The sequence below is a fragment of the Megascapheus bottae genome, chromosome 3, assembly GCF_031878675.1.
Source record: "Megascapheus bottae isolate mThoBot1 chromosome 3, mThoBot2.hap1, whole genome shotgun sequence".
In the NCBI taxonomy this organism is placed as follows: Eukaryota; Metazoa; Chordata; class Mammalia; order Rodentia; family Geomyidae; genus Megascapheus; species Megascapheus bottae.
Window position 1 is genome coordinate 85223935 of NC_143511.1, and position 18580 is coordinate 85242514.

The window sequence follows — 18580 nt, forward strand, 5'->3', positions numbered from 1 at the left end:
GTCCAGAGCTCACACTAGGGTCAAATCCTGGCCATCGGGCAGCTATGTGACTTTTAGCAAGTCACTTGACCTTGGGAGGCCTTAGTTTCTTCATTTGTCATTTGGGAAGAATTCCACCATCTCTGAGCCTGTCATTTCCTAGCCCTGATACATCATCAGAAGGGAAACTGAGGCTCAGAGAGGTGAACTGCCCCCTGGGTTTGAACTCCCGGAGGCTGGGCACTGGCTAAGAGCTGCATGGTGATCTACCTGGCCCCACTTCCCCCAGACAGAACTTGTGGGTGGGGACAGCACAGACCTTTTATTGGTTTTTGAGTGAAATCAAGCACGAGAACAAGTGCACACAGACACCGGCCGCTCTGGTGCTCTAGGGCCACCGTCAGGTTTTGAGGCGGGTTGAGCGCCGAGGTAGGCACTGGGGTTTGGGGAGTCGAGGTTTCACCTTGCCGGGGGCCTTGGCCACGTTCTGGGAGCTGGACTGCATGGGCAGGCGTCCACTGCTGCTGCTGGAGGTGAACAGCGCAGTTAAGGCATTCCGGGCGTTGATGGCACACCGGCGGCTCACGGGCCGGTGGGTTGTGGGGCTGGGGTTCTTGGCTGCTTTGTGTTTCTAGACATAGAGGTACAACAGTAAGGCTAGAGTCTCCTCAGAGCTCTGGCCAAGCCAGCCATGGTGGCTCACGCCTGTAATCCTAGCTACTCAGGAGGCTGAGATCTGAGGATCAAGAGCATTAAAAAAATGTGACTCTTATCTCCAATTAATCACTAGAAAACGGGAAGCGGGGCTGTGGCTCCAGCAGTAGCCTTCAGCTGAAGAGCTCAGGGACAGCGCCCAGGCCGAGTTTAAGTCCCATGGCTCACCAAAAAAAAGCTCTGACCAGCCACCTCTGACCATCTCAAAACAGGGTCAATGTGCTGTGTGACCCCAGGAGGTCTCTCAGCCTCTCTGGGCCAGGGCTCTAGAGCTAACAGCCTGACTCTCAGCACCTCCCAGGTCAATAGCAAAGCCCCGTCCTCCATCCCAGCTTGGACCCTGCCACCTGTGTCAGTGTGGGGCCTGAGGGGACCCGGAGGCTAGAGGCTGGGCTGCTGGACAGGGCAGGACAGATGGGCTTCCCAGCTCACCTGCAGGTTCTTCAAGTGGGCCAAGGTCTGGCAGTGGGACTGCTGTACCCCTGAGGTGCTGTGATAGAACTTGTGGCAGATGCGACAGACATAGCCTGTGACTGGCACCAGCAAGTCCACACCTAGGGCCAGACAAGAGGGCTTGGGCTCGCTGGCCAGGGGTCCATTTGGCCCTCCTCTTGGCAGGAGAGGAGGAGGGTTAGACACAGTGTTCAGCTGAGATCCACAGGGCTGAAGCTTACCATATGCAGTGTCACCGTCGCAGGTCTCTGAGTCCTTCCACTCCTCTACAGACAAATCTTGGGAGCTCACCTGGAGACACACAGTGTGGGCCTCAGAGGGGCCCCAGCCCTTCACACAGGCAGGTGGGCTTGGAGCCCACTCTGGTCTGGCACACACCTTGGTTTCTGGGTAGTTGGGGTGGCATTTTCTGAGCTCTGGCACATGCTGATCCTGCCTGCCAGAGCCCTTCTGGGCTCTTCTCAATCAAGCAGTCCTCCTGCCCCACGGGAAGTGTAGTAATCCCTGCCACTAGTGTCCTATCTCAAGACGACAACTCAAGGATGCACATACACAGAGCTGCTCAGCTGGACTATGGAAAGCCAGGCAACAAACCCTGCCAGACTCAAGCCAGAGCTCACACTCTTCTCGGGGTCCTGGGGCAAGCTCCCAGAGCCCACACCGACATGGCGTGACCTCAGCGCAAGGACCCTGGGCCTCACTTGCTGGTTCTACACTATTTCCAGAAGAGTCGATCCATTTCACTCAGGCCTTGTCAGTCCTACCTGCCTGGTAGCACCTCCCTTCCAAGGACACCACCCCTTTGCCAAGCCTAGGACCATGGTGGACAGTAGCGACTGGGACAGCTGGGGCTAGGCCTTGGTCCTCATGTGTCCCTGGGTCTGCACAGGGAGTGGCCCACAACAGCCAGTTTAATGCGCTAAACTGCAGGGAGGCCAGGCACCTGCGGTATAGCTGTCTGCACTGGGGCCTGGAGTAAGCTCCCTGCCAGGATTACGCATGGTACCTGCCTTATATGCAGGCAGAGCTCAGACAAGACAGTGCTGGTGCATCACACCTGTAATCAGCAAAAAGCCAGACTGCAGGTGTGACTCAAGTGGTAGAGTACCAACCATGAGCAAGGAAGTCAGGACAGTTTGAGGTCCTGAGTTCATACCTTGGTACCCATGCAAGAAAAGAAGGGCTAGGTGCCATCACTGCATCACTTCACACTGACGTGGTGCCTTTCTGACGCAGTTCCCTCAGCCCAAGTGCCTTTCTCCTGCTCCTCCTCCTCCTCACAGGCCATCCTCTCAGCCAAGTTTGAAGGCCCTGCACACCTCACCTGCCACTCAATTATCCCACACACATTCCCATGGTTTCAGAACATGGTGCCCACTAATACGTTGTGGCATGCAGAAACCATAAGACAATCCAGGATGTGGGTCCCAGGTTGCGGGGGGGGGGGGCAATGGAACACTAAAGGCTCTCCTGGTCTCCAGCCTGCCTCCCGCTGCCCTCTCCAACCACCTGCTTCAAGAATTCTTCCTCGACCTCAATCTCTTCTTCATCCATCTCCTCCTCATCGCCCTCGAAGCAGCCCACGGCGTCCACCGTGATGAAGTGCTCCTCATCCGGGCTGGCTCGCTCCTTCTCCAGGGTCTTCAGCTGCTCAGAGGAGTGGGCGAGGGAAGCTGGGGCGTCAAATGTCACCAGCCCTCAGGAGTCCCAGCAGTTGCTGGATACCAGTGGCTCACACCCATCATCCTAGCTACTCGGGGCTGAGATGTGAAGGCAGCCCGGCAGGAAAGTCCAGGAGACTGTTATCCTGAATGAACCACCGAAAGCCCAAAGTGGAGCTGTGGCTCAAGTGGGACAATGCCACCCTGGAGCAAAGAAGCTAAGGGACAGCATCCAGGCCCTAAGTTCAGGCCCCAGGACCAGCACACACAGGTGCACATACATGCACACGCACATGTGCACACGGGCCCAGTAGTTTCTATAGTCTGGGTTAAGCTGGGATAAATCTCAAGCTACTGTACCGCCTTGGGGAAGGCTTTATGCCCACTGGGTCCATGTTCTCTGAGGGGCACTGGGGTTACCTCCTCAGCCTTGTCCTTGTGTTCCTGTGACTTCACATGTTCCACAAACTTCCGGGGGGTCTTGAAGTAGCGGTTGCACACAGTGCAGAAGGGCCTCAGGGATTGTTTGGCAATCTGGGGGAGAAGGAGGGCGGGGGCATGCGTGGCGGGCAGGGTCCATTTCACTCTGACCTTGCATGCTGTGTGCAAACGAGTCTCTTCCCTGTGTGGTTGGCTGAGCCAAGGCAGCTACCCAAGGCTGAGCCCTGCTGTAAGCCCCAAGCCGAGTGCCCGGTGAGCTTGTGCCCTGCCCACATTAGACAGAAGCGGTCCCTGACAACCCCAAGAGGAACGTGACTGACTCACCAAAGCCACGCTGAGTAACCGTCACAGCTGGACAAGACATCTTTTCTCCCCACCCCTTCCTGGGCTCTACCAGCGATGGGACTGCAGGGGCCTCCACGCCCACCAGCCCCTCCTACCTTGTGGTCCTGAGTCCTGCGGTGCTGGATCAGGTTCCCCGTGTAGTACACCTGGCAAGTGTTGCACCAGCGCTTTGGTGGTGGCTCTCTGAATGAGGACAACAAAAATGAGCACAGGGACACTATGCACTGGTAGACAGAGCCACACAATTCAGTGCCCTGTGCATGGCTCAGGATAAGAGCCCATGCTTACCATGGGTGAGGCCCTGCCTTCTATGACCACTCCCAAAACAGAAAAAGGCTTGGATGGTGGTGGATGCCTGTAATCCCAGCAATGCAGAAAGCATATGTAGGAGTATCATGGTGCCAAGCTAGCTAGGGTGGAGTGTGACTTTACCTGAAAAATAATATGCTAAAGGAATAAGGTTGAGTGTGAGCACACAAGGCCCTGAGTTCAAACCAGAGCTACAAACAAAAAGAAAGGAAGGAAGGGAGGGAGGGGGAGAGAGAAAGATGGGGGTGGTGGTAAAAGAAAAGAAGCTAGGTACTGGTGGCTCATACCTGTAATCCTAGCTACTCAGGAGGCTGAGATCTAAGGATCAGGGTGAAAAGACCCTGTGAGACGCTTATCTCCAATTAACCACCAGGAAACTGGAATTGCTGCTGAGGCTCCAAGTAGAAGAGCACTAGCCTTGAGCAAAAGAAGATCAGGGACAACACCCAGGCCTTGAGTTCAAGCCCCGTGACTGATAAAAAGAGAATTTAAAAAAGCCAGGTGCTAGTGGCTCATGTCTGCGATCAGAGATGGAGCTGTGGCTCAAAATGGCAGAATGCTAGCATTAAGCACAAAAACCTTAGGGATAGCACCCAGGCCCTGAGTTTGAGCTTACAACCAGTGGGGGAGGGGGGAAAGGGAGGGAGAGGGGGGAGGGGGGAGAAATTCATAGACAGTGTGGAGCATGATTCTAATTCTCACTTTTTTTCCCAGGGGGGAGGGGGGAGAAATTCATAGATAGTGTGGAGCATGATTCTAATTCTCACTTTTTTTTCCCCTTTGGTGCTTGCCTTGGGCTTGAACTCAGGGTCTGCAAGCTGTCCCCAAGCTTTTTTGCTCAAGACTAGTGCTCTACCACTTGAGCCACAGCTCCACTTTTGGCTTTTGGTAACTGGAGATCAGAGTCTCATGGACTTTCTTGCCTGGTCTGGCTTCAGAACACATTCCTCAGATCACAGCCTTTTGAGTAGCTAGGATTAAAAGCATGAGCCAGGGCTGAGAGTTTGGCCTAGTGGTTAAAGTGCTTGCCTAGCATGCATGAAGACCCGGGTTCGATTCTTCGGTACCACATATAGAAAAAAGCCGGAAGTGGTGCTGAGGCTCAAGTGGTAGAGCTCTAGCCTTGAGAAGTCCAAGGACAGTGCTCAGGCCCTGAGCTCAAGCCCAGGACTGGCACAAAAAAAAATAAAAGCATGAGCCACCAGCACCCAGCTTTTGTTATGTTTTTTTTTTTTTTTTTTTTTTTTTTTTTTTTTTTTTTTTTTTTTTTTTTTTGCCAGTCCTGGGCTTGAGCTCAGGGCCTGAGCACTGTCCTTGGACTTCTCAAGGCTAGAACTCTACCACTTGAGCCTCAGCACCACTTCTGGCTTTTTCTAAGTATGTGGTACCGAGGAATCGAACCTGGGTCTTTGTGCATGCTAGGCAAGCACTCTACCACTAGGCCAAACTCCCAGCCGTTTTTTTCTTTTTAATGCCATTACTGGGGCTTGAACTTAAGACCTGGGTGCTATCCCTTAATTTTTTTTTCATTCATGGCTGGCACTCTACCACTTGAACCCACAGCTCCATTTCAGGCTTTTTGCACTGGTTAATTGTTGACCCTAACTAGCAGAGAACCAGGATCATCAGATCTCAGCCTCCTGAATCGCTAGGATTACAAGCATGTGCCATCAGCTCCTGAAGGGAAAGACAGAGAGAGAGAGAGAGAGAGAGAGAGAGCGCGAGCAAGAGCGAGCGAAAGCGAGAGCATGTGCCAGTACTTGGGCTTAGGCCCTGACCCTTAGTTTTTCCCTCAAGACTAGTACTCTTCCACTAGAATCCCATTTCTTTTCTTTTTTTTTTTTTTTGCCAGTCCTGGGCTTGGGCTCAGGGCCTGAGCACTGTCCTTGGACTTTCTCAAGGCTAGAGCTCTACCACTTGAGCCTCAGCACCACTTCCAGCTGTTTTTCTATGTATGTGGTACCGAGGAATCGAACCCGGGTCTTCGTGCATGCTAGGCAAGCACTTTAACCAGTAGGCCAAACTCCTGGCCTAGAATCCCATTTCTATTTCCAGCTTTTTGCTGCTTAACTGGAGATAAGAGTCTCACAAATTTTACTGCCTAGGCTGGCTTTGAACCTTGATCCCCTGATCTCAGCCTCCTATACCTATAGAGTGAACCTGCCTAGCTTAACCGTGACCTCAAGATTCCCCCTCTGCCTCTCCAGTAGCTGTGATTACAAGGCTACCACAGCCATAATTTTTTTTTTTTGATTTGGGTTTTGTTTTGATTTTCTTTTTTCTATACTAGGGGGTTTGAATTCAAGAGTTTCGTGTCTGCTATCCAGGCATTCTACCACTTGAGCCACATACCCCACAATTCTGTTTTTATTTCCAGAGGCAAAATATCAAGGCAATAGAGACAGAGTACTTGAATCCTAATAAAAACTGGAATAGCACTTTGAGTTCTTCACACTGAAGTACACATTTTTGTACAACTAGCTCAGAACAGCTGATTTCATCCGAGAGGTCTTAGCTGAGAAACGCCTCATCTATCTGTTGCGGACACTGAAGCAATGCAAAGGATCACATGGCTGGCATCCCCAGACTGTTTTTGTGCATTTATTTATTTATTACTTTCAGCTCAAGGCCACCGCCCTACCCCTGAGCCACAACCCCACTTCCCTTTATTTTTTAATTTAATTTTTGCCAGAAACATGGTTCCTTTGAGCTCTGGGTGGCCTGTGGAGGTGGCGGGAGAGCAGTACTCACACTTTACTGTACGATGCCTGCCATCAGAATGGGGACACACCTGAGGACAGCTGGCCTCGAATACTGACTTTCATTAAGCTTTCCCTGCCTTACCCTGATCCCTGGACATGCTACCAGCCCAGAAAGCCAGGACCCCTGGGGACTCCAGGTGCCACTGTCACAACACCTCCTACTACGGGCTGTGACAGCCCTCTACGTCCCACCAGCTCCTCCCAAGGGGACCCAGGCAGGAAGATGGCCCAGCTCTCCCCAGGGTGCCCTATGGGTGGAATTGCCACAGGTGCCAGTGCAGTGGGGGCTGTGCCACAATCCGCTTCACTTCCACGTGGACGGCCACGCTGCTCAACCTAGCAGGCAACTTTAGAAGACCACCGCCAGCCCTCTCGCCAGGCCAGTTGAGGGCTGGGGACCCGGAGGCTCACAGCTGGCAGTTAACACTGTGAAGGGGCAGAGCCCACCCAGGGCCCATCCCGCAGTGGTTCCCACTCACTTGGCCTCTCCCTCCAGGACGTCCCGGGGCACGGGCAGCAGGGACAGCAGGCAGGCCTGGCTGGCATGCTCCATCTCCTCAAGCCGCTGCAGGTGCTGGACCTCGGACATGTGGTCCTGGAACTCCTGCAGCCCGAGGGAGCCCGGGTGGCCATGAGGCATGGGCGCCAGGGAGGACGACTCCCACCTGGCTGTCACAGCCACCCTGCCCTCTCTGCGAGGCCACAGCAGGGATGGTAAACTGAGGCAGAGAGGAATTACACACCAGCTGGAGCTTCTTCCCCTCCCAAGGACTGTGTCAGGGTCTCAAAGGAGCACCCTGGTTAACTCAGGGCCCTGCAGCGCTGCTCAGGGGAGGTGTGGAGTGACAGGTCACAATGACAGTTAATTCTATGCCTCTACTGGTGTACGCGTGCGTGCATGAGTGCACATGCGTGGACATGCACACGCACACACACACACACATGAACACAGTGTTGATCCTGGGGCTTGAATTCTGTCACTTAGCCTTTTCCACTCAGGGTTAGTACTCAACTACTTCAAGCCATAGCTCCACTTCCGGCTTTTTACTGCCTAACTAGAGAGTCTCACAAACTTTTCTGCCTGTGCTGGCTTCGAACCTCACTCGCCAGATTTCATCCTTTTAATCAGCTAGGATTACAGGCATGAGCCACCAGTACTCTGCCCCGCCTACACACACACACACACACACACACACACACACGCGCGCGTACGCACAAGAAAAAAGGCAGATCTAGGGCTGGGAATGTGGCTTAGTGGTAGAGTGCTTGCCTAGCATGCAGGAAGCCCTGGAAGAATTAAGAGAGAGAGAGAAAAAAAAAACCAAACTAAAAGAAAGAAGGCAGATCTCAAACACTGGGCCCAAGTGATCCTCAGCCTCCTGAGAAGCTGGGACTAAAAAACAGTGCCACCGTGCCCAGCCACATCTACCATAACCAATGGTGTTCTCACTTGGGCCAGGACTGATTTAGGACTTTCATGTCGTTATGGAATCCACCAGTGACTCGGCCCTACGCAGCCCCTGAGCAGTGTGGAAGGTCAGGCCCTCCCCTCCCACCAGCTGGCTCTGAGTACCTGCTGGCTGTTGCAGCTGGCCTTGCAGATATAGCAGAAGAACTGGAGGGCCTGCCTGGAGGGTGTGCCGGCCACTGCAGGGGTGGCAGAGCTCGAGTCACCAAGACGGGGTCCAGAGGTGAGGGACACAGTGCTGAAGGCTCGGCTGTTGCTGCTCTGCAGGATGGTGACTTTCAAGGAGCTTCCAGCACTCCACATCTACAGCAGGGGCAGGGGCAGAGTTTCTACCATCGGGACAGGCACGTGTGGTGGGCTAGCACTCAACCCCTACCTCCCCTGTCCCGTCAACCTTCTTAACAGGGAAACTGAGGCTGTGGGCTGCTCTGTGATTCCCTGAGTCCAGATCATAGAGTTAGAAAGTACTGTAGCCAGGATTTGAACCCAGATCTGCCCAATCATAAAGTGTGACCCACGCCACCTTTCACACAACAGGAGACTGAGAACCAAATAAAAAGAGGTATTTGTCTCCAAATAAGTTAAAAGGACTTGGATCCCTGACAGAAGGGTCCGTTCTGCTCTCTCCTCTACAGTTACTTCTCCTGTGTGAGATGGGAGAGTAGGGGAGGCGGGAAGGGATGCCCAGTTGGGGGATGGGCAGGCTGGAAGGGACTCATCACCAAAAGCATCCTGGTCTTTAGCTCAAAGGCACATGGAGATGACATGACAGCCCGAGGTTTTGTGCAGAGGAACGGCTGCCTGGTGTAGCCACACGGCCAGGCACAGAATTGCTGTCTCTTTTATAAGAGGGGAAACACAAGGGACCTCCAGGTGGCCTGGAACAAGAGAAAAGCTACCTCCTCCCACCACAAGCTGCTAAGCGCTGGGGCCATCCCCGCTTCTACGTACCCCCAGCATCTCTCTTGCCCTTTTCTCGCATTCTCCCACATCCAGGCCGCTGGGCCGCTCCTCCTGGCTCACGTCCTCGCTGACCTGGGCACACAGTGACTCTGGTGAGGCCTCTTCTGCGCCTGAAATGACAAGTGTGCCCCTTTCCCAGAGTGCATTTTCCACTCAGGGCCCAGAGGGCACAGGGCTCAGCAGCTACCTTCTCTACCCACAGCCAGGCGCTGATGGTCCTAAGGGCAGCCCTAGCCCAGGGATGGTGCTGGGGGAGAAAGAGGGACCAGGGTCCCATGAAGCTGCTGCGTGAAAACATGAAAAGGGGTATCAATGTGTGAGAAGTCATGCACCTACTATCTGGCAAATATAACTGTAATTCCTCTATATATTACAATTTTTTGGGGGGGTGGGTGGGTCATGGGGCTTGCATTCGGCCTAGATGCTGTCCCTGAGCTCTTCAGCTTAAGGGCACTGCCCAACTCTTGAGCCAAGCCAGACTTCCCGTTTTCTAGAGGTTAATTGGAGATAAGAGTCTCAGGTCCTTTTGTGTCCTGGGTAGCTTTGAACCTTGATCCTCAGATCTCAGCCTCCTGAGTAGCTAAGATTATAGGTGTGAGCCACTGCGCAGGGTTATACATTACAATTAAAAAAAAAAAAAAAAGAGACTGTGTGGGAGAGGGGAAAATAGGGTAGAATGATGGCAGGGTAGAATGACAGAATGATGACATTAATCAAGATGTGCTGTATTCATAACCTGACTTAGGGAACTAAAACCTCTTCCTGCAATTGCTTAATAATAATAACAATAATTATTATCCCCCCCCCCAAAAGACACAATTCTGGAGACCAGACTCACCTTCCCTAGCTTCTGCGATGCCAGCTACGGGGTCCACTGTGGTGTCATGAGCCAGATCTGGTGCCTGCTCTGGGGTGGGCGCTGGCTCCTGAGGCTGGTCATGAGTCTCGCCCTGGGTCTGCTGCTGGAGTGGTTCCGATACCTGCTCTGAAGGCTGCTCCTGGGGCTGCTTCCTGGCCTGTTCTTGAGTCTGTACTTGTACCTGGGACTGCACCTGCTCCGGCTCTGGAGAGGTCTGTGTTTGTGCCTGCTTCTGCAGCTTTGGCTGCACCTGGGTGTCTGCTGGAGGCTGAGTCTGTGGCTGGGCCTGGGTCTGCAAAACCCATGGCTGGATACGTGGTGGGACTTGGGTTCCTGGCGGCTCAGGAAGCAACTCTGGGATCTGTGTCTGTTTTGGTGCTGTCGTGCGGGCCTGTGGCTGAACCTTTGCCTGTGGCTGCCGGGAAGGCCTCTTGTGGGTGTTCTCCTCTGAGCTACAAAACATACCAAGAGGATCAGACAGGCCAAGACTCAGTGTCCAATTCTAGCTCTGCCATCTGCAATGGGGGGATATGAGCAAACTCTGGCTTTCTGAGCCTTGAGCTGGCCTAGCTTGCATGTACTGTTATCTTCCTGCCCTGGGCACCCAGGAAGACCTCTGGGAGGCTGAGCCCCAGACTCCTGGGTCTGCCTGGAGTCCCCCAGGTAGACCACCTTCTTCCCGGCCAGAGGCCAAAGCCCACTCTTCATTCTAATTCCACCCCTGCCTTAATGGAGGGTGACAGGGCCCAGTCTGTCTGGAAGTGGTTACCTCTTTAACCTCTTGGTTGGCGGACCTGAGTCATCAGGAGGTGCAGGCTCGATTGCCAGGGTGTGCCTCTCACTTGCGATGCCATCAGGGTGAGGGGGTGAGTCCCGGTCTACAGTGGAGGCAGTGAAGGAGGAGAGATGCTGAGCGGTCCAAACCCCAGAGACGCCCGTCTGCACAGGCTCTGTGCCCCACCCCTGACGGTCTGCAGCCTCCTCTCACCTTCCAGTGTGTCTATCCCAAGGTCGGGGTCTTCCTCAGACCCGTTGAGGGGGTCTTCCCCATCTTCCAGAGGTGCCGTCTGGGAAGAAGAATCCTGTTTCGTATCAGAAACTGATTTTTTTGTTGTTGTTTTGTCCATTTTTTTGCTAGTTCTGGGGCTTGAACGCAGGGCCTGAGCACTGTCTTTGGGCATTTGTTGCTCAAGGCTAGTGCTCTGCCACTTAAGCCACAGTGGCATTTCCAGCTTTTTCTGTGCATGTGGTACTAAGGAATCAAACCCAGGGCTTTGTGCATGTGAGGCGAGCACTCTACCATTAGGCTACACTCCCGGCCCAGAAACTGATTTTTGACATGCCTCCCACCATCACAAATATCCCCTTGCCCAAGAACGGCAGCCATTGTCTTCAGGGGCTCAAAGGGCCAAAGGGTCCTATACAGATCCAGGAGTCCTCTAGAACTAGGACCAGTGATTGAAAATACCTCAGGATGTTGGGAGGCATCCAGTGGGCCCCAGGCTGGAAGCTAGATTTATTTAGTGGCTCATTCCTGGCTATTCAGGAGGCTGAGTTCTGAGGAGCAGGGTTCAAAGTCAGCCTGGGCAGAAAATCTATGAGACTCTTATTTCATTAGCTGTCAAAAAGTCCCTGTTTGGGGGCTTGAACTCAGGGCCTGAGCACTGTCCCTAAGCTTTTATTTTGTTCAAGGTTAACATTCTACCATTTGAGCCACAGCTCCATATTTGTTTGCTTTGGGTGTAAACTGGAGAGGCACCTCATAGACTTTTCCTGCCTGGACTGACTTTAAACTATGATTCTCAGCTCTCAGCCTTCTGAGTGGCTAGGATGACAAATGTGAGCCACCAGTGCCTATCTACAGCTTTTTTTTTTTTTGGGGTGGGGGGAGTCATGGAGCTTGAACTCGGCCTGGGCACTGTTCCTGAGCTCTTCTTCTCAAGGCTACCACCCTACCCCTGGGCCTGGGTGCTGTCCCTGAGCTCTTCAGCTCAAGGCTACCCCACTTTCTGTTTTTCTAGAGATTATTTAGAGATAAGAGTCACAGGTCCTTTTGTGCCCTAACTGGCTTTGAACCTTGATCCTCAGATCTCAGTCTCCTGAGTAACTAGGATTATAGTCATGAGCCATGTGCACAGTTATACATTTTTTTAATTATATATATAATTTTTTGGCTTGTCAGTGGTGGGGCTTGAATTCTGGGTCTGGGGCTGTCCCAGAACTCTTCAGCTCAAGGCTACCGCCCTACCCCTGGAAACACAGCCCCACATCTTTGAACCTTGATCCTCAGATCTCAGCGTCCTGAGTAGCTAGGCTTACAGGCATGAGCTACCATGCTCGGCTACTATCTGCATCTTTATTTCTAATTAATCACCAAAAAGCCAGAAGTGGAGCTGTGCCTAAAAAAGTAGTAGAGCTCCAGTCTTGAGCAAAAAAAACACAAGAAACAGTGCCAAGGCCCTAGTACCAATACAAAACCAAAAACAACACACAACAACAGCAAAACCCTGGTAGTTAAGGGCATGGGAGAAATTACATCAGGGCACACAAGTTGGGAAGTGCTAGAGAAATCTGCCCTCCACCCCCAGATAACAGATGCTGTCACTGAGGCAGGGGGAGAGGAGTGAGCTGCCCAGAGATCCAGAGTGAGCTGTAGCAGGAGAAGATGGAGAGATACCCAGACAGCATCTCTCATTCTCACCTTCACCTGTCCACACCAGCCATCACTCACCTTGCGATTTGGGGGGAAGGAAGAGAAGTTCCGAGCCCGTTTCTGGCGGTTCCACCCAGATTGGCTGGGCTGGCAAGGGTTCATGGGAACCCCCACAGGAGGAGGGCCCAGCAGGGACCTATGAGTGGCCTGGGGAAAGAACTGCTTCAGGTTTGAGGGAGCCAGCTGGGGTGCTGTAAGGTTAGGGGCTGCCAGATTTGGGGTTGCCATGCCGTAGCCTTGGAAGTTGCCTGTAGGTAAGAGAAGTGGAGTCACACCATGGTTGGGTGGTAGAGCTAGAGGCTGGGGGATAGTTCCCCAAAGCATCATGGGAACATCACAGGGGGAAGAAAGGCTGGCAGGGGAGGAGACTTTCAGGTAGCATTTCCACTCTAACTGGGGGTAGGAACTGCCTGTCTCTCTTAGAGCTCCCCTCACCCCCACTCCCCCTGCAGCTACCCTCTCACCCTCAGAGATGCTTTAGGCTACCCCCTTTAGGCATGCCAGGGCCCTAGCACAGGGCTCATGTGCCAGGGACAGGCTAAGAACACTCCCTCAGCCACTTGGCCCTTGAGGCATCAGGGTCATGTCACTCCTCTATCACTCACAAAATGGAGATAGAAAACAGAGCAACAGCCTGCTCCCGGTCCACCCCTGAGGACTTCCTGACTCCTCCTCCTTACCCTAAGCCACCACCAAACCCTACCAGTACCATCTCTCCTGTTTCCTCCCAATCTGGCTTCCTCTCTCCTTTCCCTGCTCCCTCAGAGACATGTGTTCCCTTGCAGAATTTTAGCCTCAGCAGATGGCCACAAGTGGAAATCTTTTCAAAACCACATTCTGACCTCAGCTCTCCCTGGGACTCAAGATGCAGCACGTGACTCCAGTACAAGGTCTGGCTCTGCCTGCCTTCCCAGCCTCCTTACCGGCCATTCCCTCCACATACGCTCCCTTCCACTCCAGGTACATAGACAGCCCTGTGTAATCCTTCAGACATCCTGATTCTGGGCCTTTGCTGTTGCCTCTGTGAAAGCTATTCAGCTCTATTAACTTCTACACATTTTAAGGGTCTCTCCTTCAGGAGGTTTTCCAGACCTTCTGTGTCACCACAGGCTTCTCTGTCCTAGGGCCAGCAGTATCTTTCTTTATCTACTTTCTATTGTGCTTCCTCTGACTCAGCTCTGCACCTCAGGGGAAGCTCACAGCCTGGAAAGTATTTGAGGACTCAAAGCCAGTTGGAATGCTTGCCCCAGTGCTGAGCAGGAAGGAAGCAGAGGGTTAGAGGGACGGGACATTTACTGAGTGCAGGGGCTCACGCCTGTAATCCTAGCTACTCAGGAGGCTGAGATCTGAGGACCAAGGTTCAAGGCCAGCCAGGGCACAAAAGGACCTGAGACTCTTATCTCTAATCAACCTCTAGAAAATGGGAAGTGGGGATTGGCTCAAGGGTAGGATGGTAGCCTTGAGCTGAAGCGCTCAGGGACAGTGCCCAGGCCTAGCTCAAGCCCCATGACCCACAAAAAAAAAAAAAAAAGGAGGTATGTGACGTTTGTGCTATGAGAACTAGGTTTGAGTTCAGACTCTACATATTCCATAACCAAGTCAGTTCCTCCTTCTCAGCCTCACTGAAGTGTGGACAACAAGCGGGGTGTGGTAGAAAACACCCAGCTAAATAGGAGGCAGAGGTTTTAGTCCAATGCTAGCTCCAAGAAAAAAGCCTGAGACTCTGTCTAAAAATAATAAATAAATAAAAACTAAAGCATGCCAGGGTACTCATGCCTGTAATCCTAGCTACTCAGGAGGTTGAGATCTGAGGATCATGGTTTGAAGCTGGCTCACGCAAGAAAGTAAGGCAAAAAGAGCTGGAGGTAGGATACGAGTGTGACTGCCTGTGCAGCAAACTCCAGGCCCTGAATCAAAATCTCAGTACTGTAAAAAGAAAAACTAACGGGGATAAAAATAATCTTGCCTTATAATGTTTCAAGAAGATTCACTGAGACACATTCATGTGCCTGATTCTCAGTTCCATTAGCATTAGCCTCCAACAAATCCACACTCCACGTGCAAAGAACCGACCAAAAAAGCAGTACGATAAAGATGGAAGAAATATCCCAGAGGAAAATAGATGAAGGACATGGACAAGTCACAGAAAAAATTTAAATAAATACACAGGATTAACAGCGACAAATGAAACATAAATGAAAACATTCAGCACTTCAGGAAATGCAAATTGAGAGATGAATGACACAGCTCTTTTTTTTTGCAAACCAATTTAAATTATATGCACATATACATTTATATATATATATTAAAAAGCATATAATACCCAGTGTTGCTGTGGGCATGGTGAGACCGGCACTGTCATACGTGGCTGGTGGCATTGCAAGCTGGTCCAGTCCTTTAGGAAAGTAATTTGGCAATACTTATCAAAGGCCATAAAACCGCCTTATGTTCCCTCTGACTCAGTCATCGTACTTGGACCATCTATGCTAAGAAAACAGTCGAAAATACTTTCATACAAATGTTATTTCAAGTAATAAAAAGGAAAAAAAAACAAACAAACAACTGAGAACGTTTCAGCAAATCAAACACAGCCCCCGCTGCGGCCGAGCTCCAGCAAAAGGAAAAGAATCAGTAGGCAACAATGGCTCAAACCTATAACCTTAGTTACTTAGGAGACTGATATTAGAAGATCAAGGTTTGAAGTCCGCCTGGACAGAAAAATCTATGAGACTCTTATCACCAATGGACCAGTAAAAAGCCCTGAGCAAAAGGCCAAGGGGAGTACAAAGCCCTGAGCTCAAGCCCTACAACTGGCACGGGGAAACTTTACACTACCTAGGTATGTAGCAAAACGTTATCTTCCTATCGCTCCATCTTTTTTCAAGAGCTGAGGACCAAATTCGTCAAGCCCTGCATTCCCCAGGCAATTGCTCTTCCACTGAGCTCTCCCCAACCTCACCCCCACCTTTTTATTTTAACAAATATTATTTTCATTGTGAAGAAAGAATGTGCCTTGCTGGGCACTGGTGCCCCATACCCATAATCCTCGCTACTCAGGAGGCTGAGATCTGAGGCATGAAGTTCAATGCCAGCCTGGGTACAAAAAGTCTGTGAGACTCTGATCTCCAATTAACCATAAGAAAACCAGAAATGGCGCTGTGGCTCATGGTAGAGTGCTAGCCTTGAACTGAACAGCTCAGGAACAATGCCCAGGCCCAGAGTTCAAGTTCCACGACCGACCAAAAAAAAAAAAAAAAAGAGGGCCAGGAGTTTGGCCTAGTGGTAGAGTGCTTGCCTAGCATGCATGAAGACCCGGGTTCGATTCCTTGGTACCACATACACAGAAAAAAGCTAGAAGTGGTGCTGAGGCTCAAGTGGTAGAGCTCTAGCCTTGAGAAAGTCCAAGGACAGTGCTCAGACCCTGAGCTCAAGCCCAGGACTGGCAAAAAAAAAAAAAAAAAAGAATGTGCCTTTTTTTTTGGGTCGGTCGTGGGGCTTCAACTCATGGCCTGAGCGTTGTCTCTGAGTTCTTTTGCTCAAGGCTAGCACTTAACCACGTTGAGCCACAGTGCCACTTGTACATTTGTTGTTTTTTTCTTTATTGACATTGAGTAATTACATACACAATCATTTTTACATTCATACTGATAAGGATCATCAGATCATCATTCTGATGCCAATTCTACTTTTTTTTTTTCGTGGGTCATGGGGCTTGAGCTTGGCCTAGGCGCTATCCCTGAGCTCTTCAGCTCAAGGCTACCGCCCTACTCTTGAGCCAAGCCCCACTTTCCGTTTTCTGGAGGTTAGATGGAGGTAAGAGTCTCAGGTCCTTTTGTGCCTGGTTGGCTTTGAACCTTGATCCTCAGATGTTAGCCTCTGAGAAGCTAGGATTACAGCCACCATGCCCCAGCTGCCACTTTTTTTTTTTTTTTGAGTGGTTAATTGGAGATGAGTCTCACAGAGACTTTTCTGCTTGGGCTAGCTTCACCATGATCCTCAGATCTCAGCCTCCTTAGTAGCTAGGATTACAGGTGTGAACCACTAGCACTTGGCCAGAAGGTGACTTTTAAAATGGAAAAGAGGGCCACATGCTGGTAGATCACACCTGTAATCCTGACTACTTAGCTACTGGCTGAGATCTGGTTTGAGGCCAGGCTGGGCAGGGAAGTCCATGAAAGGCCATTGGAGATAAGAGTCTCACAGACTTTCCTGCCCCAGGTGGCTTCAAGTCATGACCCTCAGATCTCAGTCTCCTGAGTAGCCAAGATTATAGGCATAAGCCACTGGCCACATCTCTCTATCCATCCATATATCACTTATAAATCAGCTCTCAGGACTGACCATACAAATGTGCTCTGCAGGACTGCAGGGTGATGACCGCTTCCTCAGCCAGCTCCTAACCTGCTGTGGGACCATGGGGACATGTTCCCTCTCTAGGCCTCAGTTTTCTCATTTGTAAGATGATATCCAGGTGGGTAGGGAGTTATGCCTCCCCTTGGTATTCCTAGAAGAGGCAGAAACAGCCTTCTTGAAAAGGAAGAGCTGAGACTGCTCTTCACATGGGGAAACTGAGGCACAGGCCAGTAATGCTGCTGAAGAGGCCTCAACTTTGTCTAGGTAGGCTAGCACTGATGCTGTGTGACCTAGGGCAAATGACCCCTTCTCAGAGAAGCTTGTGCCTGTGTCAAATGGCAATTAACTGCTTGTGAGTGGGGTGTGCAGAGCCTTGCCTACAGCCACAGCTAAGGGCACAACTCTGAGCCTCCTGTCAACTGGCATGCTCCCAAGGCCACCGTGGACGCCATGGCTGGATGCCATGGCCTGGGGCTGTGGGAGCTGGCAGAGCTTGGGGGGCCATCCATACCTTGTAACTGCTGCAGCAAGAGAGCTCTCTGCAGTATGGGGCTATTGAAGAGGGAGGCTGTGGAGGCACCCTGGAGATTCAGAGGCTGCTGCTGGGGTTGCTGCTGCAGGAGACCCCTGTGTGTGAGGAGAAGGTAGCACAGGGTCATTGTCAAAGCCACACTTTCCTTCTTCTTGAGATCCCTCATTTCTATGCTCCCATCCCTTCGTTGGCAAATGGAAGATTCCTCCCTATGTGGACTCAAATGAGGATGTCTCTGGGAGGAAGGAAGGCTGTAACCCAGGTAAGTGTGGGGCTGGAGGTCCTTCCTCCACCCCTAGGCAGAGAACTCACCGGTTAACAGCCATGGACAATGGGGCCTGGGTTTGGGACTGTTGAAGCAGTTGCTGGAGCTGCAGCAACTGTTGCTGCTGCTGCTGAAGTTGCTGCTGCTGGAGCTGCTGCTGCTGGAGCTGCTGCTGCTGGAGCTGCTGCTGCTGCTGCTGGAACTGCTGCTGCTGCTGATTGAACATGGTGGCTGAAGGAAGACGCCTGGGTCAGTCCAGCACCCCACTCCCAGCCATAAATCCTACACTCCCAGCCCTGACAAGCGCAGACGCCACGTGTGCCCCGGACCTTTCCTGTGCCGGACAACGCTGCCCGGGGCGAGATCCAGCCACTCTTCTGACCACTCCCCCCACCGCTCCCCCGAAATCCGGCCGAGATCCGGCCTTCACCCCCACTCCCAGCTCCCCAGCTCTGCCCCCCGCCCACCCCGTTTCGCGTTCCGGGCCCCAGCTCTTCCTGGAGGGTGCGGGACACCCCCGGCCCCCCATCCTTCCCCTTCCTCGGCACACACGGCCGCCCGTGCGCCCACCAGCCACACAAAGCCTGCAGCCGCGGTGAAGGCTGGCCACCCCGCGGCCTGCCCCCGCTCCGTCCCCTTAAGCGACCGTGTGGCCCCCACGGGGACGGCGGACAGCGCACCGGCTGCGTGCAGACCGAGGGGCTCCAGCGTGCAGGCGCCGGAGCTCCCGGGGCTCGGCCGGTGTCCGGCCGCGGCCTGGACA

General features: G+C 52.3%; 1 protein-coding gene and 1 long non-coding RNA gene across 4 annotated transcripts; both read right to left on the minus strand.

Annotated features, from left to right (window-relative positions):
• Positions 1-282: 282 nt before the first annotated feature.
• Ciz1 (CDKN1A interacting zinc finger protein 1) lies at positions 283-18580 on the minus strand. Of its 3 annotated transcripts, none has more exons than XM_090330728.1 (17): positions 18498-18580; positions 17865-18048; positions 17532-17647; positions 14991-15062; positions 12686-12915; positions 10943-11021; positions 10724-10832; positions 9934-10406; positions 9084-9205; positions 8238-8435; positions 7144-7268; positions 3689-3776; positions 3228-3341; positions 2656-2793; positions 1368-1437; positions 1126-1247; positions 283-610 (listed from the first exon to the last, which is right to left on the minus strand). In XM_090330728.1, exons 2-17 carry the CDS (start codon positions 18041-18043, stop codon positions 380-382), a joined length of 2466 nt encoding a protein of 821 aa, XP_090186854.1. In that variant the 5' UTR covers positions 18044-18048; positions 18498-18580; the 3' UTR covers positions 283-379. The 3 variants fall into 3 exon arrangements, with proteins under 3 accessions (XP_090186854.1, XP_090186855.1, XP_090186853.1); XM_090330729.1 differs by having other exon boundaries at positions 2680-2793; positions 10943-11036; XM_090330727.1 differs by having other exon boundaries at positions 10943-11036.
• On the minus strand, positions 5116-6503 carry LOC150066007 (uncharacterized). The gene is made up of 2 exons (XR_016534820.1): positions 5795-6503; positions 5116-5221 (listed from the first exon to the last, which is right to left on the minus strand). It is a non-coding gene; the product is annotated as an uncharacterized LOC150066007 (long non-coding RNA).

What these genes read in the sequence shown, in the direction of transcription:
- Ciz1 (XM_090330727.1), bottom strand. Translation starts at nt 18,043, where the DNA reads ATGTTCAATCAGCAGCAGCAGCAGTTCCAGCAGCAGCAGCAGCAGCTC. An exon ending in CATGCCCACAGCAACACTGG is followed by an intron (nt 12,916 to 14,990) that starts GTATTATATGCT and finishes TCTTACCTACAG; the next exon opens with GCAACTTCCAAGGCTACGGC. An exon ending in GTCCTGGAGGGAGAGGCCAA is followed by an intron (nt 3,777 to 7,143) that starts GTGAGTGGGAAC and finishes GTCCTCATTCAG; the next exon opens with AGAGCCACCACCAAAGCGCT.